General features: G+C 40.0%; 1 protein-coding gene across 3 annotated transcripts; it reads left to right on the top strand.

The window, feature by feature from the left end:
- Positions 1-7606: 7606 nt before the first annotated feature.
- Positions 7607-21629, top strand: TRAPPC3L (trafficking protein particle complex subunit 3L). 3 transcript variants are annotated; one of them, XM_070953119.1, is made up of 6 exons: positions 7607-7648; positions 9755-9802; positions 10266-10363; positions 12430-12529; positions 20607-20792; positions 21510-21629. In XM_070953119.1, the coding sequence occupies exons 1-6, from the start codon at positions 7607-7609 to the stop codon at positions 21627-21629; spliced, it is 594 nt and encodes a 197-aa protein (XP_070809220.1). The 3 variants fall into 3 exon arrangements, with proteins under 3 accessions (XP_070809220.1, XP_070809228.1, XP_070809235.1); XM_070953127.1 differs by lacking the exon at positions 9755-9802 and having other exon boundaries at positions 12403-12529; XM_070953134.1 differs by lacking the exon at positions 9755-9802.
- Positions 21630-23117: the final 1488 nt, after the last annotated feature.

Consider the following 23117-nt stretch of genomic DNA (forward strand, 5'->3'; position numbering starts at 1 on the left):
CCAGTTTGTTCAAGGCGGGAGCTTTTGAACCTAAGCCCAGGGGTTCCGATGGCTGCCCGATCACACTTCCCAGTGTTGTTTCAGAATCGTTATTATCTATGCACGGTTTTGATTTTCTTGTTTTTTTATATAAAAGTTTTTTTTTTATTTTTGAACAAAAACAACATAAAAAACATCATCTTTCCATATACTTACAGACAGTGATTCGATCGGTTAAAATCATTTCGTGCTCTCAACATTTTCAAAATTAGATCAGTTTTGATTTTCTTGATCGTATAGCGATAGAAAGTTCTTGCAACCTTAAGGCGAAGGAGCAGTTTGGATGCTGCTCCCTGCTAAAGCTTGCTTAGGTTGCGCGCTCTTGCCTCGCGTTGTGCCGGTGTCTCTCTTTATGCAACTCAGTTTGGAACCTTTAACTTTCCTTTATCTTTTATCTTTTAACCTTCTAACTTTCTGCTGCCCTCAGCTCCCCCTTTAGCCCCCAGAAGTCGATCTCTGCCTTGTATGTAATAAGAACTCTCTAAGCAAATCCCGCTTCGAGCCTCTTCGCCTTGGGGATAAGTACTGAATAGCCACATTCACACGAAACAGTCCCGACTGGCCAACCATCCATCCATCCATTGTTCTGCGTTTGTCCTTCTGCAAATCTGCATTTACAGTTCAGCAACTACGTAGTGCAACTTTCTCATCCTGACAGATATTAAGTCTTTGTTGGGCCAGCTTGGTTGGGAAGCATGAATATACAATGTCAGTAGGTGAGCAGTGAGATCTTGCCCCGTGTCTAAAAATGGATTCCTTGGTATATGCCAGAAAGGCAGACTTTTTGCTGCTTGACAGCCATCCTGGTTTTGAGCAACATACAAAAGGCCAAAACCTGTTGGAGATTTTAAGGGATGAAATGGATGCTAATTTAACTTACTTGGTTATGCAGATATAACCGCAGATGTATACACTTAATGTATGAAAAAGTCACTATACTCTGGTTTGCATATATTAGACTAAGCTATAATTGCTGGATTATACATTATGTTGTAGTAGATGTGTTTGTTTGTTTGTTTGTTTGTTTGTTTGTTTATTACTAGCTGTACCTGGCCATGTGTTGCTGTGGCCCAGTCTGGTGCTTCCGCTGGGCTAAAAGAGCGAGGCTGAAGTTCCAAACTCTCCATGAATATTTTGTGGGTGTGGCCAACTCGACATCACTCTTTCATCAGTCACATGACAGTTCCCGAGCCACGCCTACCCAGCTGGTGTCTCTCTCTCCCCCCCTGTATCTCTCTATATGTCTCTCTCCCCCCTCTCTCTGTATCTCTATGTCTCTCTCTCCCCCTCTCTCTGTATCTCTCTCTCTGTCTCTCTCTCCCACCCTCCCTCTCTGTATCTGTATGTCTCTCTCTCTTCCCCCCCCCCACGTCTCTCTGTATTTCTCTATGTCTCTCCCTCTCTCTCTGTTTATCTCTGTCTCTGGCCCGGCCTCTTCTGCATCCCCCGCCATTGCCCTTACCTTTTCAGGCCAGGCCTCCGCAGCTCTCCGCACCACAGCAAAAACTCGGGGACCCCCTCCGTCCTCCCTACACAGAGATTCTCTGGGGGCTCGACAGGGAGATGCATAGCAGGGAAGGGAAGGAAGGGAGGGAGGGGGTGCGGCGGGTGTTCGAGGCTGGTTTAGGGCTTCCCGCCTGAAGGAAGAAAGCGGCAAAGCCAGGAGCCATGCACACCCCAGTGGACCCCTGCTGCGCAGTTCTCCTCCCCTGCCTGCCAAGGGCAGGAGAATGATTAAATCCCCTGCTTTTCCTGCCTGTTTCTGCCCCCAAAGCCTCCCCGGAGCCCCTTTTCTGCCAGAGGCCGAAATTTTCATGTAGGCTCCGTGAATGCCAGAGCATTCCCACCTGGGAATCAAAGGTGGCGCTGGTCAAAGGCGACCCTGAGGCTCCAGTTGCCTCCATCTCCCGCTCACCGACCAGATTCGCATAGCGCCGGTTAGTGGCTGGTCTTTCTGACCTCAGGGCCCGTGGAAGCGCTGGGCCAGGCACGATTTGGGCCAGGTGAGGGATGGAGGGTTCCCGCTCAGCGGACCCAGGCAGCCTCGTTGCCAGGTGTCCTTTGGAGGGAGCCCCAAGAGCAGCTGGCGAGGGGGATGGGCAGCAGCGGTGGGTGAGGCTAGTTCACGGGGTGGCCGGGGGAGGGGGAGGTCAGACCCAGGCTCAGGCGGACCCCGCCCAGCCCTAGAAGCATCGGCTGCGAGGGCTTCCCGGCAGGGAGCTGGCTGCCTCCCTGCCGAGCCTGGTGGCAGGAAATGGCCCTCGGGCATCTCTGCCTTCCAAATGCACAGTTTCTTGGAAGCAATATGGAGAGTCTAAATATAAGGAGCAGAAATCTGTTGAGCATAATCAGGGCTGGGAGGCTGCCATGTTGGTTTTATGTCCAGCAGATGGCGCTGTTTTCAAGTTTTTCAGTATTTGTCAATGTCTTTCAATGTTTTCCAATGTTTTTCATGTTTTTACCTGTCACAGGTGTGACATGTAGGTATATAAAAACACGCCCGTAGTCGAATGCAACGTTGTGTCAAAATTTGAAAGCAATCGGTGAAGAACTTTCAGAGATGTGCGGTTATGTACAAACGGACATTTACATTTTTATTTATATAGATAATATATGACTTAATAGTCCGCATTGGCCATTCACAATTGTGATGTAATGCATCATCAAATACAATTTTGCAGAAAGGAAAAGGACAAAAGTAAAAACTATGCAAAATATTCTATAGAGATCATAGGAGCAATTATGTGTGAAAAAGACGAACATTGTAATTCTATATACATTTTACCTCACCCAAGTTATTTTTTAATAGACATGCAGTCAATCCTATGATCACTCATTTCATGAAAGAAATGAATACGTGTTTTGTCTGGATGCATATTTTTTTGTAATTATTTGCCTTGCTTTTAAATTTAAAGGTTCCCAGAGTTATTTGGGAGTTGGGCAACTTTCTAAATTTAAATAAATAAAGAACATGTGCTAGTCATAGAAATAAGTATCTGCATGAATGTGTGATCAAAGACATGTGGTAACAATGGTGGAAGATGTTCCTGAGTTTATAAATTAACTTCCTTCTTGCAGTGTGATTTTGTTCACTCTCAGTCAGCCAACCATGCCCTCTTTCACAAAACTTGATTATAATCTCCATTTCAATTGATTTTCCTTTCCTCTTTCCATCAATCAATTTGCAGCATCAACAGTAATGTGGAACAAATTTTCTTTTCACAATATTTGTCTAGGGCTTTCTTTTTCTTCATAATATTTTCCACCCCATGGGTTGGGTTCCTAGAATTTATTATTATATCAGATTTTAGTACTTTTTTTATTTAATGGTAAGCATAATGTTATTGTCTTTAAATATTTTAAAGACAATAACATTAAAAATTTTAAAGTAAAATAACTTTGCCTGAACCTCACTTAAGTGTACCTTAGTTTTTTTAACAAATGATGCAGGCCATTTGTTAAAATGATATTGCCACAAGGAATTCACTTGTCAGTTTCAATAAATACAATCCAAATGACCAAAAAAATGTAGCTTGCTTTCTGATGCATGTTACCTTATACAAATTACTTCAACAGTTTCCAGGAAATCACAATGCCACATGCAATTCAGCATTTTAATTCTATCTGTGCTTATTTTGTCTCTCTTTCTCTTGCATTTTGTTTCTAAGCATTTTGATGCTATTAATTGTACTTTTGCAAACTTCCCTGAATCTGCTGATATTTCTGCTGTTATGCATAGGCAATGCTGTTTTGTCTACAGGACTCCTCTTGGAAGAACTGATTTATGCATCTGATCACAATTTGGGCTAGGTCCAAAGCCAAAGTAATATGCTTTGGAAGCATTGATTTGCAATTTTGCCTAAAAATGCAGTGATCCATGAATCTAGGATGAAAGAACAATAGGTTAAGGCTATAACATTCACTGAAATTGTCACAATTAGCTATTAACGAAAAGAAGGGTAAGCAATTCAATGCACTTATTATTTATTGGTAAGATTTATAAACTCTGTCATTCCAGAAGATCAAGATGGTATAGAAATTAGAAATCAATACAAGCAACATAATAACCTCAGTGAAATTAAACAATACATAGTAATGATATAGCTCTTCCTCTAATCATCAATATATTCTCTCCTCCCAACTCTAGTAGTGTGTTTCAGCTAGATGGGAGATAAAATATCTGAGAAAAGCTACAGGCACCTGGGAACATCATGGCATGTTAGTGGCAACTAATGTACTGGATCTGAACTAAGTCATGTCTTAATTTTGTTGAAATCAATGTGATTTAAATGGCAGACTTAACTTTTCCCATAGGCACACTACCTTATTCCCTCAGTAATGGAAAAATTCAGAAGATTCTACATTCAGGCGCAATCCATTTTAAACTCTACGTGACATGTATCCAATTCCCTGTCTTTCAGATTTTTTTCAGATTGAAGAGGAATGAATCACAGCGGTACTTCAAAGCAGCCAGATGGCAATATTGGGTAACATTAAAAGGTATGATTCAGCTGACAGCAGGGTAATCTTCATGTGGTCCGTTTGTTTTCTAAAGCAGATTCAGTATACTTCTAAAAATCAGCAAACATTCATTGTGTAAAACTTGGATACGTCTTCATGAAACATCCATGAAAAAAATTATCATTTTTTTTAAAAGCATGGAGGTAGGGAGTTCTAGAATAGAAAGGTGTTTTTAATGAAAGCTTTACAAAAATCCTGCCTTTGTAGCCATTGGCCTTAGCTAAAACAGGGCAATTATTTACAGGATTGTGGCTAGGAAGGCAATATTGAACCACCTCTCCCTGTTCTGCTGAGATCTTGAGCATAAGGGAAAAGGGGCATGCACAGAGGAGATAAAGTCAATATTGCTGACGGCAACCTCATGAATTTCCACTCCCTCTCTAAGTGCTTCTCCAAAGGTACAATGTGGCTTCAGTTATGCACCTGGGCATAGCCATCTTTATTTTGTAGACCTCTGTTGAAACTCTGGTTGCTTTGCCATACATTTTGCCTAGTTCAGTGAACAAGAACAAGCAATATGATGTCTTTTTGGTCCTACTGTTGGTTTTCTGCCCAACTTTCATATTATTGTTATTAGATGAGAATGTCTCTAGCTCAGGGTTGAGTTACAAGTAGGGCTGGGAATTATGATCATAAGTCATTGCTATCTTTAAGAGAGACACCAACATAACTGCTCTGCTCAATGACTGCAATCCCAGGTCTCCCCATTGCAAATGTTAAGCAATCACATGTGTAATTAAAAAGAGCATAGGGTGCTTCAGGATGGAGTAAGTCCACACTCTATTTCAGGCCCAGACCCTACACACTGCAGTGCTCCCCCAACTCACATGTCACCTCTGCTGGGTCTCCCAGGGTCCCCTCACCCCCTGAGGCACACTTTGCATAGCAACCCTCCCCATGAGGTCCTACAGCCTTGGGTCTGCTTCCCAACTTGTCAGGTCACACTCAGCCTTTTATTTGCTTCCTGCCCAACAAGGTCCCATTGTTTGGGGCATCCTCCTTGCTTCATAACACCATGCTCCACTTACCTCTTCCAAAGATTACCTTTCTGAAAGAAAGCCCAGCCGATGCAATGTGTGGCCTTCCTACAGAGGTCACCTGGTGCCATCCTGAAGGAGGGTGCCTTTCTTGTGATTTCTCAGAGAAGCATAATTAAAATTGTTTATAACATTGTTTTTGATATTGGTATCCAGGACCAGTTTGGGAGATTGGGAGCACAGTGTTACTGTGGTTCTCTCCTGAGGCTGCTTCCTGTTAGTAGTTAAATTTTCTTCTGCTAAGGATTGAAGGAAACTCGCTCAGACCTGTAAAAGTTATCAATTCAAAGATTCCTAATAACTGAAAAGCAATTAAAAAGCAATTTTTGAAACTTTTAATACAAGCACTATTTTTAAAAAGTCAGTGTTGACTCCTGTTGACTGCCTGAACTGGCAAGTGGTTTGTCGCTGGTTCTTCCAAGGACTGAGAGTGACTGGCCAAAGATCACCTAATGTTGTGTGTGTGTGTGTGTGTGTGTGTGTGTGTGTGTGTTTGTATGTGTACAAGAGCTCATAGTCTCCCAATTTCTTACCTTGTGTCACCACTACACCTAACTGGCTTTCTTCATTACCGGGGGGGGGGGGGATAAATTTAATATTTTAGGGGGTGTTGCAAAATTTGCAATATCTGAATTAAGTAGTTAATTAAGTATTTGGTGTATTATTTAAATAACTGATCATTTGCCATGTATTGAATCATGCTCTGCCATCTTAAAAATTATATTTTGGCAGAATATTTGAGGGAATTCTGTGAATGGTCCCTAGACTAAACCTTAAAAGTTAAACCCTCAGTGCTCTGGTGTCAGCTTATGCTCCCATAATTTAGGGCAATTCCAAAGGGAGAATTCTTTGATGTTACCGGTCAAAAATCATCCTCTCTTCTCTTCCTTACTGGCTTTTCTTTATCTACTACTAATACTCTCTTTTCTATAATCTTTAACTGGGCAAAACAGTGCACAGTGGAGTAAAACTTTTTGAACCAAGGTACGTCAAATGAACTAATTTACAGAATGCTTCCAAAATCCAGGAGTCAGGACTCCCATGGAGTTGAAGTTTGGCAACATTTATACAATACTTTATGACATAAAATGATCATAAAGCATTTTGTGACCTAACACAAAATATCATATACTTTTTCCTGTGGTCAACTCATGATGGTCGATTGTGTTATACAGTTCAACGTGGGCTACTTTCTAGGCAGATACTTCTCTGAATATCTCCCTGAATTTTTAAGAACTTTTCAAGTGCGTTAAAAGCTCTGCCATTGTTGAAGGCATTGAGAAATCTGATAAGGAAATATCTCTGGAATAACCTAAGCGGGTCATGAATTGTCTAGTGGAAATTGAAAGGGAAGAGTGTTTACTTTTGTGGTTTAAAGCTCTTCCGAGCCCTTTTGTCTCCGTTTCCTCTCACCTAGGAAAGAAAGAGATTATGGAAAAAGTGATGCAATAAGAAGCAAGGTTTTACAAATGGAAGACACTTTTGTCTGACATTCTCATTAAATTGTGTACTAAGTTAGGGCAAATGTGCCCTAATAGCTTGCCCTAAAAGCACCTCAGATGCGAAGAAAGATGGAGAGTGGAAAATGCTGTCCTTTGCCCCTGCCATAAAATATTACAAACAAGGCAGAGTCTTGTTAAAAGCCTCTCTGAAAGTATCCCCTCAGTGGCAGGCTTCAAGCAAAGAGATAGCTATTTTACATGTAATTTGCAGGCTGTTTTGTTTAATGGATCAGTTAACGATCTGAGTCAGGTTGTTTACTGAAGTAAGCTGGATTCCTTGCCAAACACATTTCTGTTGGAAGACTTCAGGCTTACCGAGAAGAGGAGGAGCATCGGAAAAATCAGGATCTGTAGCATCAGAGTTCATTACAACCAGGGTGTAGCAAGGGCAATAGGACCAGGGTTGAGGAAGAAATGGAGTAACATCAGCCAAAACAGCAGAGAAAAATGCTATTTAAGTCAGAAAGAATATAATAACTGCTGGTATCTTCCTCCTGTCCAAGAAGAATGGCACATCCAGCAAATAGAAGACCAGAGAACTCCAAAATCGTAAGACTTGCTTGTACATTTACTAGCAGCTACCAAACTTTATTATGCTTGTTACTTTTAAGGTGGTATTCGTCATTATCCCAATTTAATGTATTTTGTGAATTCAGTATACTAGTGAAGTCTTCATTGTTTACTTTTTAAATGGGAGTGAGTGGGAAGAAAGAACTCTTTTTGACCATACTTCCAGTTCCAGTGCTTGTGGTTATGGCAAGGATGATTTTCCACAAAATTAAATCTATAGAAAACCCACAAAACCACTGGCATTCATCAATTATGAGACCTCTGCTGTACCCCATAGACGTTTTCTATAAAACTATGTGGGTTGTGTGTATATGTTTACCCCTGTTCCATCATGTTCTCCTCAGATGCTAAATAATAATAACAATAAGTGGCATTCAATAATTTTGACTGGCATGCTACTCTTTTAGTAAAGAGGAAATATGGTCATAGATGTCTGAAATAATTTATTCCCTTCTCTACCTATATTAGCCCTTCCTTCCTTCCTTCCTTCCTTCCTTCCTTCCTTCCTTCCTTCCTTCCTTCCTTCCTTCCTTCCTTCCTTCCTTCTCCCAAGGGTCCCCAGGAAATTTCCCTTCTGGTTACCCAAGGATGTGAATCCAGATCTTAGAAGTATAGTATATTTTGATGAATGCAGGACAAGTGATATGATTTGATTAAAATATATTTAACAGTGCAAAGAGTAATGTTTAATCCCTCAGCCATGCCCACTGCAAGTAGAATCAGGGAAAGAAAAAGATGTTGTTGGTCTATATTTTGTTTTGACTTTTCTGACTTGCACCTGTTTTTAATGTTTAAACTTTTCTAGTTCTCTGAATCAGTTTGACACGGAATTGTCTTTTAGATGGCAAGATGTTTTGTAAGGAGCTGGTTTCCAGCTGAGGCAATTTTCAGTGAGGCACCCCCCCCACCCCCCAATGTTCTGCATCTATATTTGAATGGTCTAAGCAGAAATTTTATTGAAGATGCTGTCATTTTGCCTCTCAAATAATTTCAGCTCATGATATTTTGGACAGGTCTTCATGTTTTTTTTCTTCTAGGCCACCAGATGGCAGCACCAGAAGTGGTAATATTTTTAAATTTTTGGTCTTTTTTTTTTCTCTCAAATAGAAGCAAATATCACTCATGCAAACTCATAAAGGTAAAGGTTCCCCTGCACATGGATGCTAGTCATTTCCAACTCTAGGGGCGGTCCTCATCTCCGTTTCTAAGCCGAAGAGCCAGCGCTGTCCGAAGACATCTCCATGGTTATGTGGCTGGCATGACTCAACGTTGAAGGCGCACAGAGCGCTGTTACCTTCCAACCAAAGTGGTCCCTGTTTTTCTACTTGCATTTTTATGTTCTTTCGAACTGCTAGGTTGGCAGAAGCTGGGACAGGTAACGGAAGCTCACTCTGTTACGTGGCACTAGGGATTCGAACTGCTAAACTGCTGACCTTCTGATCGACAAGCTCAGTGTCTTAGCCACTGAGCTACCACATCCCTTATGCAAACTCATACCATAGCTATTGGTATTTCACAATCTCAGGGGAATTCTTGGTCTTAAAGTCCATCCATCTTAAAGTTGCTGAGATTGAGAAACACGGCATTATATTATATTGCCCAAAAGAAAATATGCATTTGAAGCAATATTCTATACAGAAATATTATATGTATTAATTTACATATCCCACCTTTATCATTTTAATAAATAACTCAGAGCGACTAACATAGCTAACACTGCATTTTCCTCCTATTTTCCTCATAACAAGTCTGTGAGGTGAGTTGGACTGACAGAGAGTGCCTGTTACCAGGCCAACTTTCAGGCCTAAAGTGGGACTAGAACTCACCGTCACCTGGTTTCTAGCCTGGTGCCTTAACAGGACTGATTCTGGTGTAAACCTAGTTCCTAACTCCAGCTAAGAGCTAAATTCTATTGTGCTCCTTGTTGGTATTATTTCTCACTAAGTAGTTTATTGTTATTTTTTTTCTTTTGGTTAGTGAATTGCCTTTTCATTTCATCATAAACTGTTCTTTAAAAAGTAATTTTTTAAAAAAAAATTAAGATATTTTGTGCTCCCTCTTCTTTTACTTCTTTTTATGTTGTAGGACTGGCATTTGCCCACCATTTCATCCTCTGCGTCAGCTCATCACATGGTATGCAGACTGACTAATGCATCTATCCTAATTTTTGTCTGTGGGTCCTGGGATATTTGAGGGATTCATACTGGCAGATATGGTTGTATTATTTTTTTCAGCACAAATGCAGTTGTGCAATGGATACTGCCTGGATTGACATATTGCACTAAAAGTGTGGCCGGAGTCACATTTAGATTGAGTGATAATAAACTCTGATTATCAAGTCACAATCACGGGGTCATTCAATGCGATAAAGCAAAACCACTTTTTGGATTTGTATTATATGTGAATCTAGCTTCTGTCTGGGTTCTCTTTTACAAATATATATATATATATATATATATATATATATATATATATATATATATATATATATATATATATATATATATATATATATATATATATCCTACTTGCTCTTGGAGTAGAAGATTGTATGTTTCTCCTTCAATTCTCATTCAGTATTTCCTGTGATTGACAGAGTAGAGAGCTTTTTGTGCTCACCTACGGTGCTTTGGTAGCCCAACTGTGTAAGGATTATGAAAAGGATGAAGATGTAAACAAATATTTGGACAGCATGTAAGTATAAGATGGCAAGAAGCAGCATGACAAATTTGAGGAAAAATGACTAGTTATCTTTTCCCTGTTCTTCAGTCTGTTTACTTGGGTGTAGATATCAGCTTAGGAAACGGCTATAGGATTCTGTTTCTACTCTCCAGCTTATTTTGAAGCTGACCATCCAATCCTCTCTATTTTCCTGAGTTCGGAATGCTACAAAAATTCAAAGATCACTATAAGCCAGGGTTATCAAACTCAAGGCCCGCGGGCCACATCTGGCCCACAGGCTACTTAGATCTGGACCACGGGGCTGCCCTGGAAACAGTAAAGGACCAGCCCGCGGAGCCTCTACCATCAAAAATGGAGCTCGCAAGACCTCCCGAGCTCTGTTTTCGCTGGCAGAGAGTTGCAGGGGGTCGTTGCAGCTGAAAACAGAGCTCAGGAGCCTGTTTTTCCTGGCAGAGCGCTCGGGCCACTATAGGCACCTCCGGCATGAGTGATGTCAAGCTGGCCACACCCATCCTTGTCACATCCACTCCAGCCCCTCGAGGTCAAACACAACCCTGATGTGGCCCTCAATGAAATCGAGTTTGACACCCCTGCTATAAGCCAATCAGTGTTGCTTTCAGCTGGCCAATAGAAGTGTGCAAAAGTATTCAGGCTGTGCCCTCTAAACTAATGAAAGTCCTGACTAATTAAAATTTATCTGCACTTCAAGCCAAAAAGCAAACATTTAAAGTGCTAATGTTCTTTCTCTGCCTCCCTGATGTTGCAGTTGGAAAGTTATAGAAAATAAAAAATAAAAAGGGAAAGGAAAGGAAATAATGAAGCTGCTTTGCCTGAATTACTTTACCTGATATTTCTCCTAGTACCTTTAATAGCAATAGCATTTAGACTTATATATCGCTTTACAGTGCTTTAAAGCCTTCTCTAAGCAGTTTACAGAGTCAGCATATTGCCCCCAACAATTTGAGTCCTCATTTTACCTACCTCGGAAGGATGGAAGCAGTGGTAGAATTCAAATTTTTTTACTACCGGTTCTGTGGGCGTGGCTTGGTGGGTGTGGCAGGGAAGGATACTGCAAAATCTCCAATCCCACCCCACTCCAGGAGAAGGATACTGCAAAATCTCCAATCCCACCCAACTTCAGGGGAAGGATATTGCAAAATCCCCATTCCCACCCCACTCTGGGGCCAGCCAGAGGTGGTATTTGCTAGTTCTCCAAACTACTCAAAATTTCCGCTACCGGTTCTCCAGAACCTGCTGAATAGCACCCCTGGATGGAGGTTGAGTCAACCTTGAGCCTGGTGAGATTTGAACTGCCAAATTGCAGGCACCTGGCAGTCAGCAGAAATAGCTTGCAGTACTGCACTCTAACCACTGTGCCACCGCTAATCATGGCTGTTGTGGGTAGAGTAAAGGAAATGAATATTTGTTTTTGGATCTAAGAGCCTCTCTTTCTTCTTTCATTTAAAGAACAGTAAATGCCCCAACTTCCAGAAAATATTGTTTTCTTCAAACTGGAGTCATATTCTTTCATTGCTTGGACAATTATGAATTTTATCCTGCCTTTTTTCTACTATTTTTTATTTTATTCAAAAGAACATTAAAATACAAAACTCCAAAAAAATCCAAAAATAGACTAAAAATCACAAAACAATCAAGACATTAATGAAGTGCATTAAAAAGAAAAAGAAAAAACCATATATATATATCCATCCCTTGGAAAACAGCCCCCCTTCAAAATGTTTAAAACTAGTAAATCTATTTGCAAATTATTGAGAATATATCTTCTATATACTATATTAATGACAAAGTCAGCAGGAAGAACAATAATAATAATAAAAAGACAAGGCTAAAGTTTCAAAATGCTCTGTTAACAAACTCTTATTGTAATCTGCTCGTAGAAAATTTGCCATGGCATCTTAATCTATACACGGCATCTTATCTATGAATTTTATCCTGCCTTTATGCTTGGGACAATGTGTGCCATGTGTTCATTTTATACTCACATCAACTGTCAGGCGCCTTTGCACCTTTTCCCCTGGCACCTTTTCACCTTTTTTCTCTCTTTTCTCCTTGGTCAGGGGATACAGCATCGGCATCAGATTGGTTGAAGATTTCTTGGCTCGCTCTGCTGTGAAGAAGTGCCGCAGTTATTCTGAAACTGCAGACATAATTGCACAGGTACCCAAAAATGCTGATTCGCCTTCATTTGCCAAGGCTGAACCAAATTCATACCACTTAATTTCTAGTCTGGCCCCCTAACAGCAGACTATAACCCAGAAAGATTCACACATTAATTAGGGCATCTTTCGGAAACTTGACAGTTAGCTTTAATGTGAAGAAGGTAAAGGTTACTATAGAGCAGGAGTGTCAAACTCAATTTCATTGAGGGCCGCATCAGGGCTGTGGTTGACCTTGGGGATGGTGGACGTGGCTGACTGGGTGGGAGTGACCAGCTTGACACCACTCCCCAAACTTCTGGCATGTTTCCTCTTTGGGTTCTTCCACTGAGTAGACTGGGCCGAAGCCATGCTGGCCCGATGTTTTTTCTTTGCATTGGGTAGACTGGGCTGAAGTGATGCTGGCCCAATGTTTCCTCTTGGTTAGAGCAGGCCAAAGCCACGCTGGCCCAATGTTTCCTCTTCGCATTGGGTAGGCTGGGCTGAAGCGACACTGGTAGACCAGGCTGAAGTGATGCTGGCCCGATGTTTCCTCTTGGTTAGAGTAGGCCAAAGCCACGCTGACCCAATGTTTCCTCTTGGTTAGACCAGGCTGAAGTGACACTGGACACTCTACCCTCTTGGGTAGAGAAGGCCGAAGCGATGCTGGCCTGATGTTTCCTCTTCGCATTGGGTAGACTGGGCCGAAGCGACGCAGATAGATTGGGCCAAAGCGACATGGGCCAGCCCCTTACATTTTCCAGGACAACCTCGTGGGCCAGATCCAACCACATTGGGCCCATGGGCCTTGAATTTCACACCCCTGCTATAGAGAATCAGAAAAACTGAATGAGCCCAAACTTCAGTACTCATTTATTAGCAAATAAGGGTCTCCGAGAGCTGTTTGCACCTCTTTTTCCAGAATAAAAGACTGAAGGGCTATCCACCCTTTTCCCAAATAAGATTGACATTAAAACATCCATCTGCTCATCGTTACTAATATTTTCAGATATCCCTATTTCTTTCTCAGACCCAGAGATCTCTCTTAAGCTCTCTTTCCTACATGTGTTACTCCAATTTTCATTATTCTCAGCTAATAGAAATATTGGTGGGAAATTTCGAAGTTATATTCCAAAGCACTTGAAAGAGATTTAATTGGGAAGAGCTATTTTAGCCTTGTGATTGCACCATTTGCCTTCAGGCAATTTCCATGTCCAATTTCCAAATATGTGCCTAAGAATTACATTAGTAGAGTTTTTACAGTTATATGCATTTGCCTTGAGCTGATTTTGGAGTATTTGTATTCCAATTTTTAAACTGTTATGGCACAAATATATCAAAAACATTTTTTTTTAAAAAAGAGAGAGACCTAGTGCATAATTGAGACAAAAGCAGAAAAGAAAGAACATTTAGAACAGTACATCCCCCCAAAAATAATAAACTTATTTCTACTCACTTGATGTTTTTTCTCTTTAAATTTGGGCTTGTCCTTTTCTTAATGAAAGAAACTGTTTTATTTTTTAATATAGCCCTTTTCTGAGTCCAAAGAAGAAACCTGGCAGGGGAATAAATGCTGAGATGCCTGTAGTGACATCAGCACCAACATGTTGTAATTCACACACCTTGTAGCAGAGCTCAGGATTCACTTCTTGAATTAGCTTTTTAGGGTTTGGTTCTCAGCAGGTGGGAAGCTTGAAATATTGAAATTCATTTCCCCCAATTTTTTTTTAATATTGTTAATGATATTTGTGGTTTTTTTAACAGTGAAGTTGAGGCTTCAGTATTCAACCTTGAGTGTTTTAACATTTCTTCCTGAGTTAACGCTTCTATTGGATTCTTTCAACACTTATCCCAAATCTACCCTGTAATTATTTTTCTCAATTCTGTATAACTGAAAATGTGTACAGAGTTGCAGCAAACTGGGCTGGTGCAGACATTTCAAGAAACATGGTGTACAGGTAGTCCTCAACTTACAACATTTCATTTAGTGACCGTTCAAAGTTACAACGCCACTGAAAAAAGTAACTTATGACCGTTTTTCACACTTACAACCATTGCAGCATCCCATTGGTCACATGAACAAAATTCGGAGGCTTTGCAACTGGTTCATATTTATGACGGCTGCAGTGTCCTGGAGTCATGTGATCAGCTTTTGCGATCTTCTGACAAGCAAAGTCAATGGGGAAGCCAGATTCACTTAACAACCGTATTACTAACTTAACAACTGCAGTGATTCACTTTAAAACTGTGCCCAGAAAGCTTGTAAAATGGACACTTTTAAGTGAGCAAAACTCACTTAACAAATGTCTCACTTAACAACATAAATTTTGGAGTCAGTTGTGGTCATAAGTCAAGGACTACCTGTAATGAGAGAGTCCCTCTTATGTTTGACCAATTCTCCACTCGCTATGACATTTTTTATTTTATTTATTTCAGCAAATGGTTCCTTTACAAAAGTTACTTCTATTTTGTTTGTTTTTTTGTAGAGATTACTATGGGCAAGGTAAACGTTGTGTGGGTGAGTTTAAGCCTGTGTGGCCTTCAAAAGAATCATAGGTGGGATATAAAAGCAAAATGTTCAGTCATAAAAAGTCACTTTTTATGGGAAGGGTTAAAAAAGCTACATGCATTGACATAAAAAGACTTGCCTTTTTTGATTCCTTCTGTCATTGTTGCTTAGTCCAGTATTAGTTTGAGTGGCCTGTTGAGGTTGTTGGTGTGTACGAACAACATACACAGAGTACATGAACATAACTAAGCTTTTCTCAAAGTTTTTTATGTTGATATGTTGGTTTGGTCATACACTGAATATTTTGGAGTCTGCATTCTCTTATTTTATTTATGTTTGTTTGTTTGTTTGTGGACACGTTGGAGAGTATTATAAAATTCAAACCACTACATTCTGGTTGGCTTTCTTAACTTAGGTGTATATGCATTCTGTATACACACTTATTGATATAGCAAATGGTATATTTTGCTGCAAATGTGTTTTTTTTTTAAATTCACTGTGTTTGCTGTAGTTCTTCCTCCTTTCTAGCACAGACCTTTTAAGCAAAAGGGCTTTGTTGAGCAAGGAAAGAACATCTAAGCTCACGATGAGAAAATATTTTTGTTATAATTCTTCTAAGCTCTGTTCTTTCCAGCGTTAAACGAAGCTTAGTTATTTATTTTGATTTACTTGGGGTTTTGTAATTTTCCCTGTTGTGGCGATTTGAGTTCAATGGCTGTTGAAAACTTGATGGTGGTCAAAATAATGTACCAGAAGAAGCCACTGCATTCCAATTCCAATAAAACAAAAGAGAAGACTAAGAAGAAGCAAGTTGAATTGTCTTCTAGGATAGAACATCAAAGTGGCCATCACCGAGCCATTAATAAAAACAGCATACTATGTTTTCTATTCTTAGAGGAGCCTAAATATTTTGAAGAAACTTGGCAGACAGCAAGAAGTCTTCAAAGAGTATAAAAGCCTCACTTCAAACCTAGAAATTATTCAAGAATACAGACATAAAGTCTATCAACCCAAGTAGCTCATGCATAATTCATTCCCTGAACATTGTTTTAGATTGTCTAGTACAGTGATGGCAAACCTTTTCAACACCGAGTACCCAAACCAGAACATGTACGCATTCGCGCACGCCAGAGCACCGGAAACCCGAATACCAGCTGGCCAGAGCGCATGCATGCACTGGAAATCAGAAGCGATGGCGTGCGTGCCTACAGAGAGGGCTTTGCGTGCCACAGGTTCGCCATCACGAGTCTAGTACCACCTCCCATGACTTAAAATCAGTAGAATGGTTTTCTGGTCCCTTTTAATAGAACAGGATCCTACTGAGTTTTCAACAGCACACTGTACAGAATGAACCTGATCTGGCTAGCCTGCAAATATTGTTGTGTTTAGAGATCTGTGGCTATGTCTATTGATTCAGGATTGTTTAATTATATTCCATCAAAGTCCAAACCATACAAACCTGTTCCTGAAGATAACTAAGCCATGTCACAGAGCAGATGAATAATGACAGACAGCTCATTGCCTTCTGTGGGGCTGTGTGGATCACTGTGGGGAAGTAACATTAATAAAGAAGATAAGTCACTTCTCAGACCTTATGAAGGAATAGAATATTACACAAGTGCAGCTGTATATACAATACTATGATTTCAACCAAGCAGATAGCAGGAATATTGAAAGATTGCATTAACATAAATGGAACTCAAGTCCAGATACAGTCAGGGACCTAATTAAAGTGATTCTCAACTTCTAGCTTTTTAGGTATTGAGCATAAACTTCCTAACTGAGGTCTAGATGATGTTAAGGAACTAAGAACTGATCTAACCATCATAGAGACAACTTCAGCATATATCCAATATTATAAAATTCCACTTCCTCTTTAACCAAAAGTTCAGTAGAGATTTCCAGTATAGAAGATGAACTCAATAATCCCCAATATGCTAACAGCAGAAGTTGACTTCAAATTTAATACAGGTAGTCCTCAACTTACGACCACAGTTGAGCCCAAAATTTATGTTGCTAAGTGAGAAATTCGTTAAGTGAGTTTTGCCCCATTTTATGACTTTACTTTTCTTAAGCAGGGGTAAAATGCTCCCGGTTCGGCTGAGCCGGTAGTGATGGCGGCCGGTGGTTTGGAGAACCGGTAGCGATGGTGGCGCAAGGCTCCGCCCACCTGCCCGGTCGTCGTTACTTCCTGGTTTTAACCAGGAAGCAACCTGTTTTTTACCCCCTGCTCATGTGCAGAAGGGTTTGTGCATGTGCAGAGGGTCCGTGCATGCATGTGATGCGTGCAGCGCATGCACTTCCAAACCAGTTGGGAAGGTAAGTAGATTTCACCCCTGTTGTTAAGTGAATCACTGAAGTTGTTTAGTTAGTAACACAGTTGTTAAGTGAATCTGGATTCCCCATTGACTTTGCTTGTCAGAGGATTGTAAAAGGGGATCCCGTGATCCTGGGACACTGTGACCATCATAACTATGAACCAGTTGTCAAGCATCCGAATGTAAATCACATTATCATGGGGATGGTGCAACTGTCATAAGTATGAAAAATGGTCATAAGTCACTTTTTTCAATGTCGTTGTAACTTCAAACGGTCAATAAATGAACTGTTGTAAGCGAGGACCATCTGTACTCGGATAATTTGAGATTAATGTCCCTGAATCTATTGAAAAAAAGGTAGTGTAGGTTATACTACATTAAAGAACAAAAGAATCGATAGAAGTTTCTACTTCAATAAGGACGAAATGTTCGGTGTAGAATCTAATTTGACAGATTATTATAAAAATTTGCCTCAATTAGAGGAAAGGGAAATTATAGCAAGGCTGGATACTTTAAAGCAGTGGCCCCCCAACTTTTTGTGCATCAGGGACCGGTTTTCCATGAACTGGAGGGTGTGTAATTTCGTGTTCTGCCTGCATCCCACAGATGGGGCTTCGCTTGTTTGCGCAGCCTGGTTACTGGCATGCCGCCGTGGACAAGTGCCAGTCCAGAGACTGGGGGATTGGGGAACCTTGCTTTGAAGTCCTTCTTGACAATGGAAAGTCCCTAAAGCAGGGGTCTGCAACTTTAAACACTCAAAGAGCCATTTGGACCTGTTTCCCACAGAAAAGAAAACACCGGGAGCCACAAAACCCTTCCTGTGCCTGACTATTTCTTAAGCGGCCACAAAACTAGTATATGTAGTTGAATTAAATGTTCTGTTTTCTTCTGAAACTTTTCTTTTCTTCGATTTATCCATGGTTGGCCTCTACCGGGGGTTAAAAAGCTCAATAAATCGTGTGCCAGCGGGTGTCGCACTTTGGCGGTTGTGACACATATTTTGAGTGACAGAGCCACAGCAGAGAGGTGAAAGAGCCACATGCAGCTCCAGAGCCGCAGGTTGCTGACCCCTGCCCTAAAGTATTGCCTTGATATCAATAGCAATAACAATTAGACTTATATACCACTTCACAGTGCTTTACAGCCCTCTCCGAACAGTTTACAGAGTCAGCATATTGTCCCCAACAATCTGGGTCCTCATTTTACTGACCTCAAAAGGATGGAAGGCTGAGTCAACCTTGAGCCTGGTGAGAATCAAACTGCCAAACCACTGGCAGTCAGCAGAATTAGCCTGCAATATTGCATTCTAACCACTGTGCCACCACGGATCATAAATGAGTTTAGTTTGTAATCTTATTTTGCAACCAAGATTATGGTCTTTACTATAAAAGATGCACGTGGACAATTGATGGTTAAGTGATTTTTAAGTATCCAAGTAAGACCTTTCATACCTCAGGGGAAAAAGTGCCTGACTCACAAGCAAACGTGATTGACCAAAGAACTAAAACTGCTGTCCTAAGAATATTCTATGGGAGAGGAAGCAGGATTCTTTCAACAGTCCTTAAAGTATTCATGGTCAAAATGAGGTCCATTTCTTAGTGGAATTCAGTGAGGTCCTGACCAATGTATTAAGATAGGCATCTAATTTTTGGCTGAAAAGATTGCTACCAAGGATTGAAAAAAGAATGGTACTTTCCATGATCAAGTATTGATTAAATAGGAATTTTAGATTTAGATTCATCCATATTGCTGACCATTTTTAATCAACATAGCATAGTTTAATCAACGAAGCATAGTTCATATAATAATCTTCATATAAAACATAATACATCACTACTGTTACACTTTCTTGGGCACTCAGGTTTAACTTAGATTAAAAAGACATTACATTAAAACATTTCTGAAAGAAACTCCCTTTGTGCTAATGGACTGACAAGAATTTATTTTCTTGCACAATCTTCTCCTGTTCTAAGAAAGATAATTGTTTTAGAAATAGATACTGTGAGACCTTCTAATAAAATTAAATTTTCATGAGTGTTTTTTTTAAAACAGCCAACCTACTAGTATCTCCTAACAATTTTTCAATTCGCATAACCCAGGTTAAAGAAATAATTTTCTGAAGCCAAAGAAGCAAGGTAAGAAGGATCACGAACCAAAGATTCTGTGATAAGAATTATCATTTTCTCCCTTTTTTCTTCCTGCCAATTCTTCTGCAAACTGGTTCAATAGTAGCACTCAGTATGAACTGCTACCCTCTCTGTTCTTGTGATCCTGTGGTGAAAAGAAAGGAATAAGAATCTTTTTCTCTATTCCCATTGTCTCTTTTGACTCAGACACTTGAAGTGTTCCAATATTTGCTTCACTGGAATACAGAATGCTTAAACTGGTTTAGGTTTCTTCTTGTCAAAGTGCAACAAACTCAAACTGTTTCCATGGAACACTCCAGATGGGATAGTTGGGTTTGAGAACTAAAACAAAACATATTTTCTATTTTTTGCAGAACTGCAGAAAGAAGCATGATTCTAAACAGACATAGCCAATAAGTGTGCCTGGAATTATTTCTTTTTTTTTTTTTACGCAATAACCAAGGGAGTTATTTTCATTCAGATTGTGAATTAGTTTCTTTCTAGCTGAAATCATGATGATCACATACACATGCTACTCTAGAGAAGGAGAGCCCCCATTGGGATCAGTGTGAATTCTCACCCCCCAGCCTCACCCCTAAAATTATTGCAAATGAAATAATAAGTGTTGTCAACATCATGCTGAGGAGGCTGTAAACATTAATCTTCCTGGCATTCAGTAGTTCCCTTAATGAAAATCCCAAATACAATATTTGAGAGGCTGCCACAAAGAGGAGGCGGCTCAACTTATTTTCCAAAGCACCTGAGGGCAGGACAAGAAGCAATGGATGGAAACTAATCAAGGAGAGAAGCAAACTGGAATTAAGGAGAAACTTCCAACCAGTGAGGACAATTAATCAGTAGAACAGCTTGCCTTCAGACATTGTAGGTGCTTCATCATTGGAGGTTTTTAAGAAGAAACTGGACAGCCACCTTATGAAATGGTATAGGGTCTCCTGCTTGAGGAGGAGGTTGGTCTAGAAGACCTCCAAGGTTCCTTCCTGCTCTATTCTGATTTATTGTTTCTTTGATTGATTGAAAATACAGGTTCATACCTGTAATACATAGAAGAAATGTCCAAATTTATTGAACATAATTTATGGTTTGATCCAGTGATGACATGGCACACATTTTTCATTTCATTGACAGGTTGCTTTTAAGATGTATCTGGGTGTCACCCCTACTGTGACTTGCAACAATGCAATGGGAAATGAGTTTTCTCTCATTCTGGCCAAGAATCCGTTAGTGGACTTTGTGGAGGAGCTACCAGCAAGTCGATCATCTCTTTGCTATTGCAGCCTGTTGTCTGGGACCATCAGAGGGGCTCTGGAAATGGTAAGAAAATGGATACTGGCTCTTCTTACTCTGCCCTTTTCTGTCATCCCCCCCCCCTTAAGAGACCTTAAGTTTTAGTCGCAACTGGATGCAGCCAATTACTCTTTCTGTACTAGCAGCAACAAACTTCTTCTGAAATCTTGCCAAGAAAACTGCAGTCTATTGCCAGGAGTCAACACTAACTTGAAGGCACAAAACAAATCAACAAAGAACATCTTCTGATTTTCTCCAGTCGCTATATCTGTATTCTCAGAGTCACTTGATTGTGAGATAGGTGGCTATATAAATATGATGAATGAATGAATGAATGAATGAATGAATGAATGAATGAATGAATGAATGAATGAATGAATCTCATGGTGTAATTGACCTGTATATTTAAAAGCACTTAGATTTCTATATATGAGCTAAATTTATCATATTTGCAATTGGATCTCATATAGGAGGTATAGAAATGGTGCCCTAAAAAATTGGAAGGCAAAGATAAAACCAGTAAGTACAATAGTACATGGATATTTAGCAGTATACATATATCACATTTTGATTTGCACCCATGTTTTCAGCACCAGATAAAAGCTTTATTCTATTTCCAAGCCTTATTTGATGGAATCTCAGTATACATATTTAACAAATAAATAAAATACCCCATTATTGTATGGCTTTCCTGCCATTGCGAACCTTTCTCCCTGTAACATATATTTAACTTTTTATTTTCAGATACACCTAGCAGCTGACGTGATTTTCCTTCAAGACACTCTGAAAGGAGATGATGTGACAGAAATCCGAATCACATTCTTGAAGAAGGCTGAAACCAAGAAATACAAGAGAAATAAATGAAACTGTTATCAGAAATAATTATGTATATAGGATTAGCCAAGCCTCTGTAGCTGCCTAAAAGAGGAACCTTCCAATACAGGAAGGACCATCCACCCAGAACATGATTAAAAATAAACAGTTTTTCTAGTCCAGGCCATGCATACCCAGAAGCTTGTTGAAGGAACAAGAAATTAGCATACAATCCCCATAAGGGAATTTAATAAGTGTAGTGCTCTAAAATGTATTTATTACCAGGAATTGGGTGGTGAATATCTGTAAAATCTCTGCTCCCTGAAAAATATCCTTGCATGCTGCTTCATATTGGAGCTGTGCTATAGCTGTTTCAGTGAGGTAAATTCTAGTGCTGTGAGAAACAAGGTTTTCTTAGGACTCTTAGGATGATAATTCTCCCAAGGAATTGCCTGAGGGAATTTTCTCAGACCAGATAATTCCATGACATGTAGTAAGTAGGACTAAATGCAACCACCAAACCTTTCCATGTTTGTTACAGTTCCCTGCAATTATACCTTTTCCAAATTAATGTCATGAGGTAGGCAATGTAGAAGAAGATAATGCAGCCCTAAAATAAGCTCAAGATGCTTTAGAAGCAAAATGTAATAACTACTTAATAAGCCCCTAATACTTTCCCTACCCAGGACCCCTAACTGCTTCCCTGACACCATCCAAAGACTGCTTCCTCACTTTGACTCTTGCATTTCTTGGGTTACCATCAAAATGATGCCCACATTTTTTGTCAGGCTTCTGACTGGCTTCTGCTTGGGCTGACTCTGTTGATAAAAGGACTTGCCAATTGGGTTTTTTTTTTTTTTATTTTATCCTTTGGATTTGAAGATGTGTATAATTTTAAAGAAATCGAAAGGGTGAATGAGATATATAAATATATTATCTGAACCAAATTGTGCATGAACTGAAGAAATTATATGAGAATGTAAAATATATTTTTCTGTTTGGAGATTATTATTCTGTCAAAAGCTAAACTATGTGTTAAATAATTACCTTCGTTTATGATAGAGGTTTACCAAACACTTCTTCTGACATAACGTTTAGTGAGCAAAAGTAGGATCAAGACTTAGGTAAGAAATGTAGCTTTCATTATGTAACTTCAACAGAAATATGGATTCTGAGAAATAATCCACCCAAAGCAGGGGTGAAATCTACTTACTTCCTTACTGGTTCAGAAGCACACACACGCCTCACGTGTGCGCGCACACCTTCTGCACATGCGGAAAAACCTGCACATGCACAAAAACTGCATGCACAGAAGGTAAAAAAACACCCGGGCAGCGATTGCTACTGGATCACCGAACCACAGGGAAAAATTGCTACCGGATCGGGCGATCTGGTCGGATCCAGGAGCATTTCACCCCTGACCCAAAGACTTCCTGAGCAAAAATTCTACGTTTTTGAAAACTAGTTCCTGGGGTATTATTTTAAAAAAAAAAAAACCTATGGGAAATTTCAATTTCCAAGAATCCTGATTTGAAATAT

The sequence above is a fragment of the Pituophis catenifer genome, unplaced genomic scaffold (assembly GCF_029215685.1).
Source record: "Pituophis catenifer annectens isolate HBS135680 unplaced genomic scaffold, rPitCat1.0.hap2 SCAF_1, whole genome shotgun sequence".
NCBI lineage: Eukaryota > Metazoa > Chordata > Lepidosauria > Squamata > Colubridae > Pituophis > Pituophis catenifer.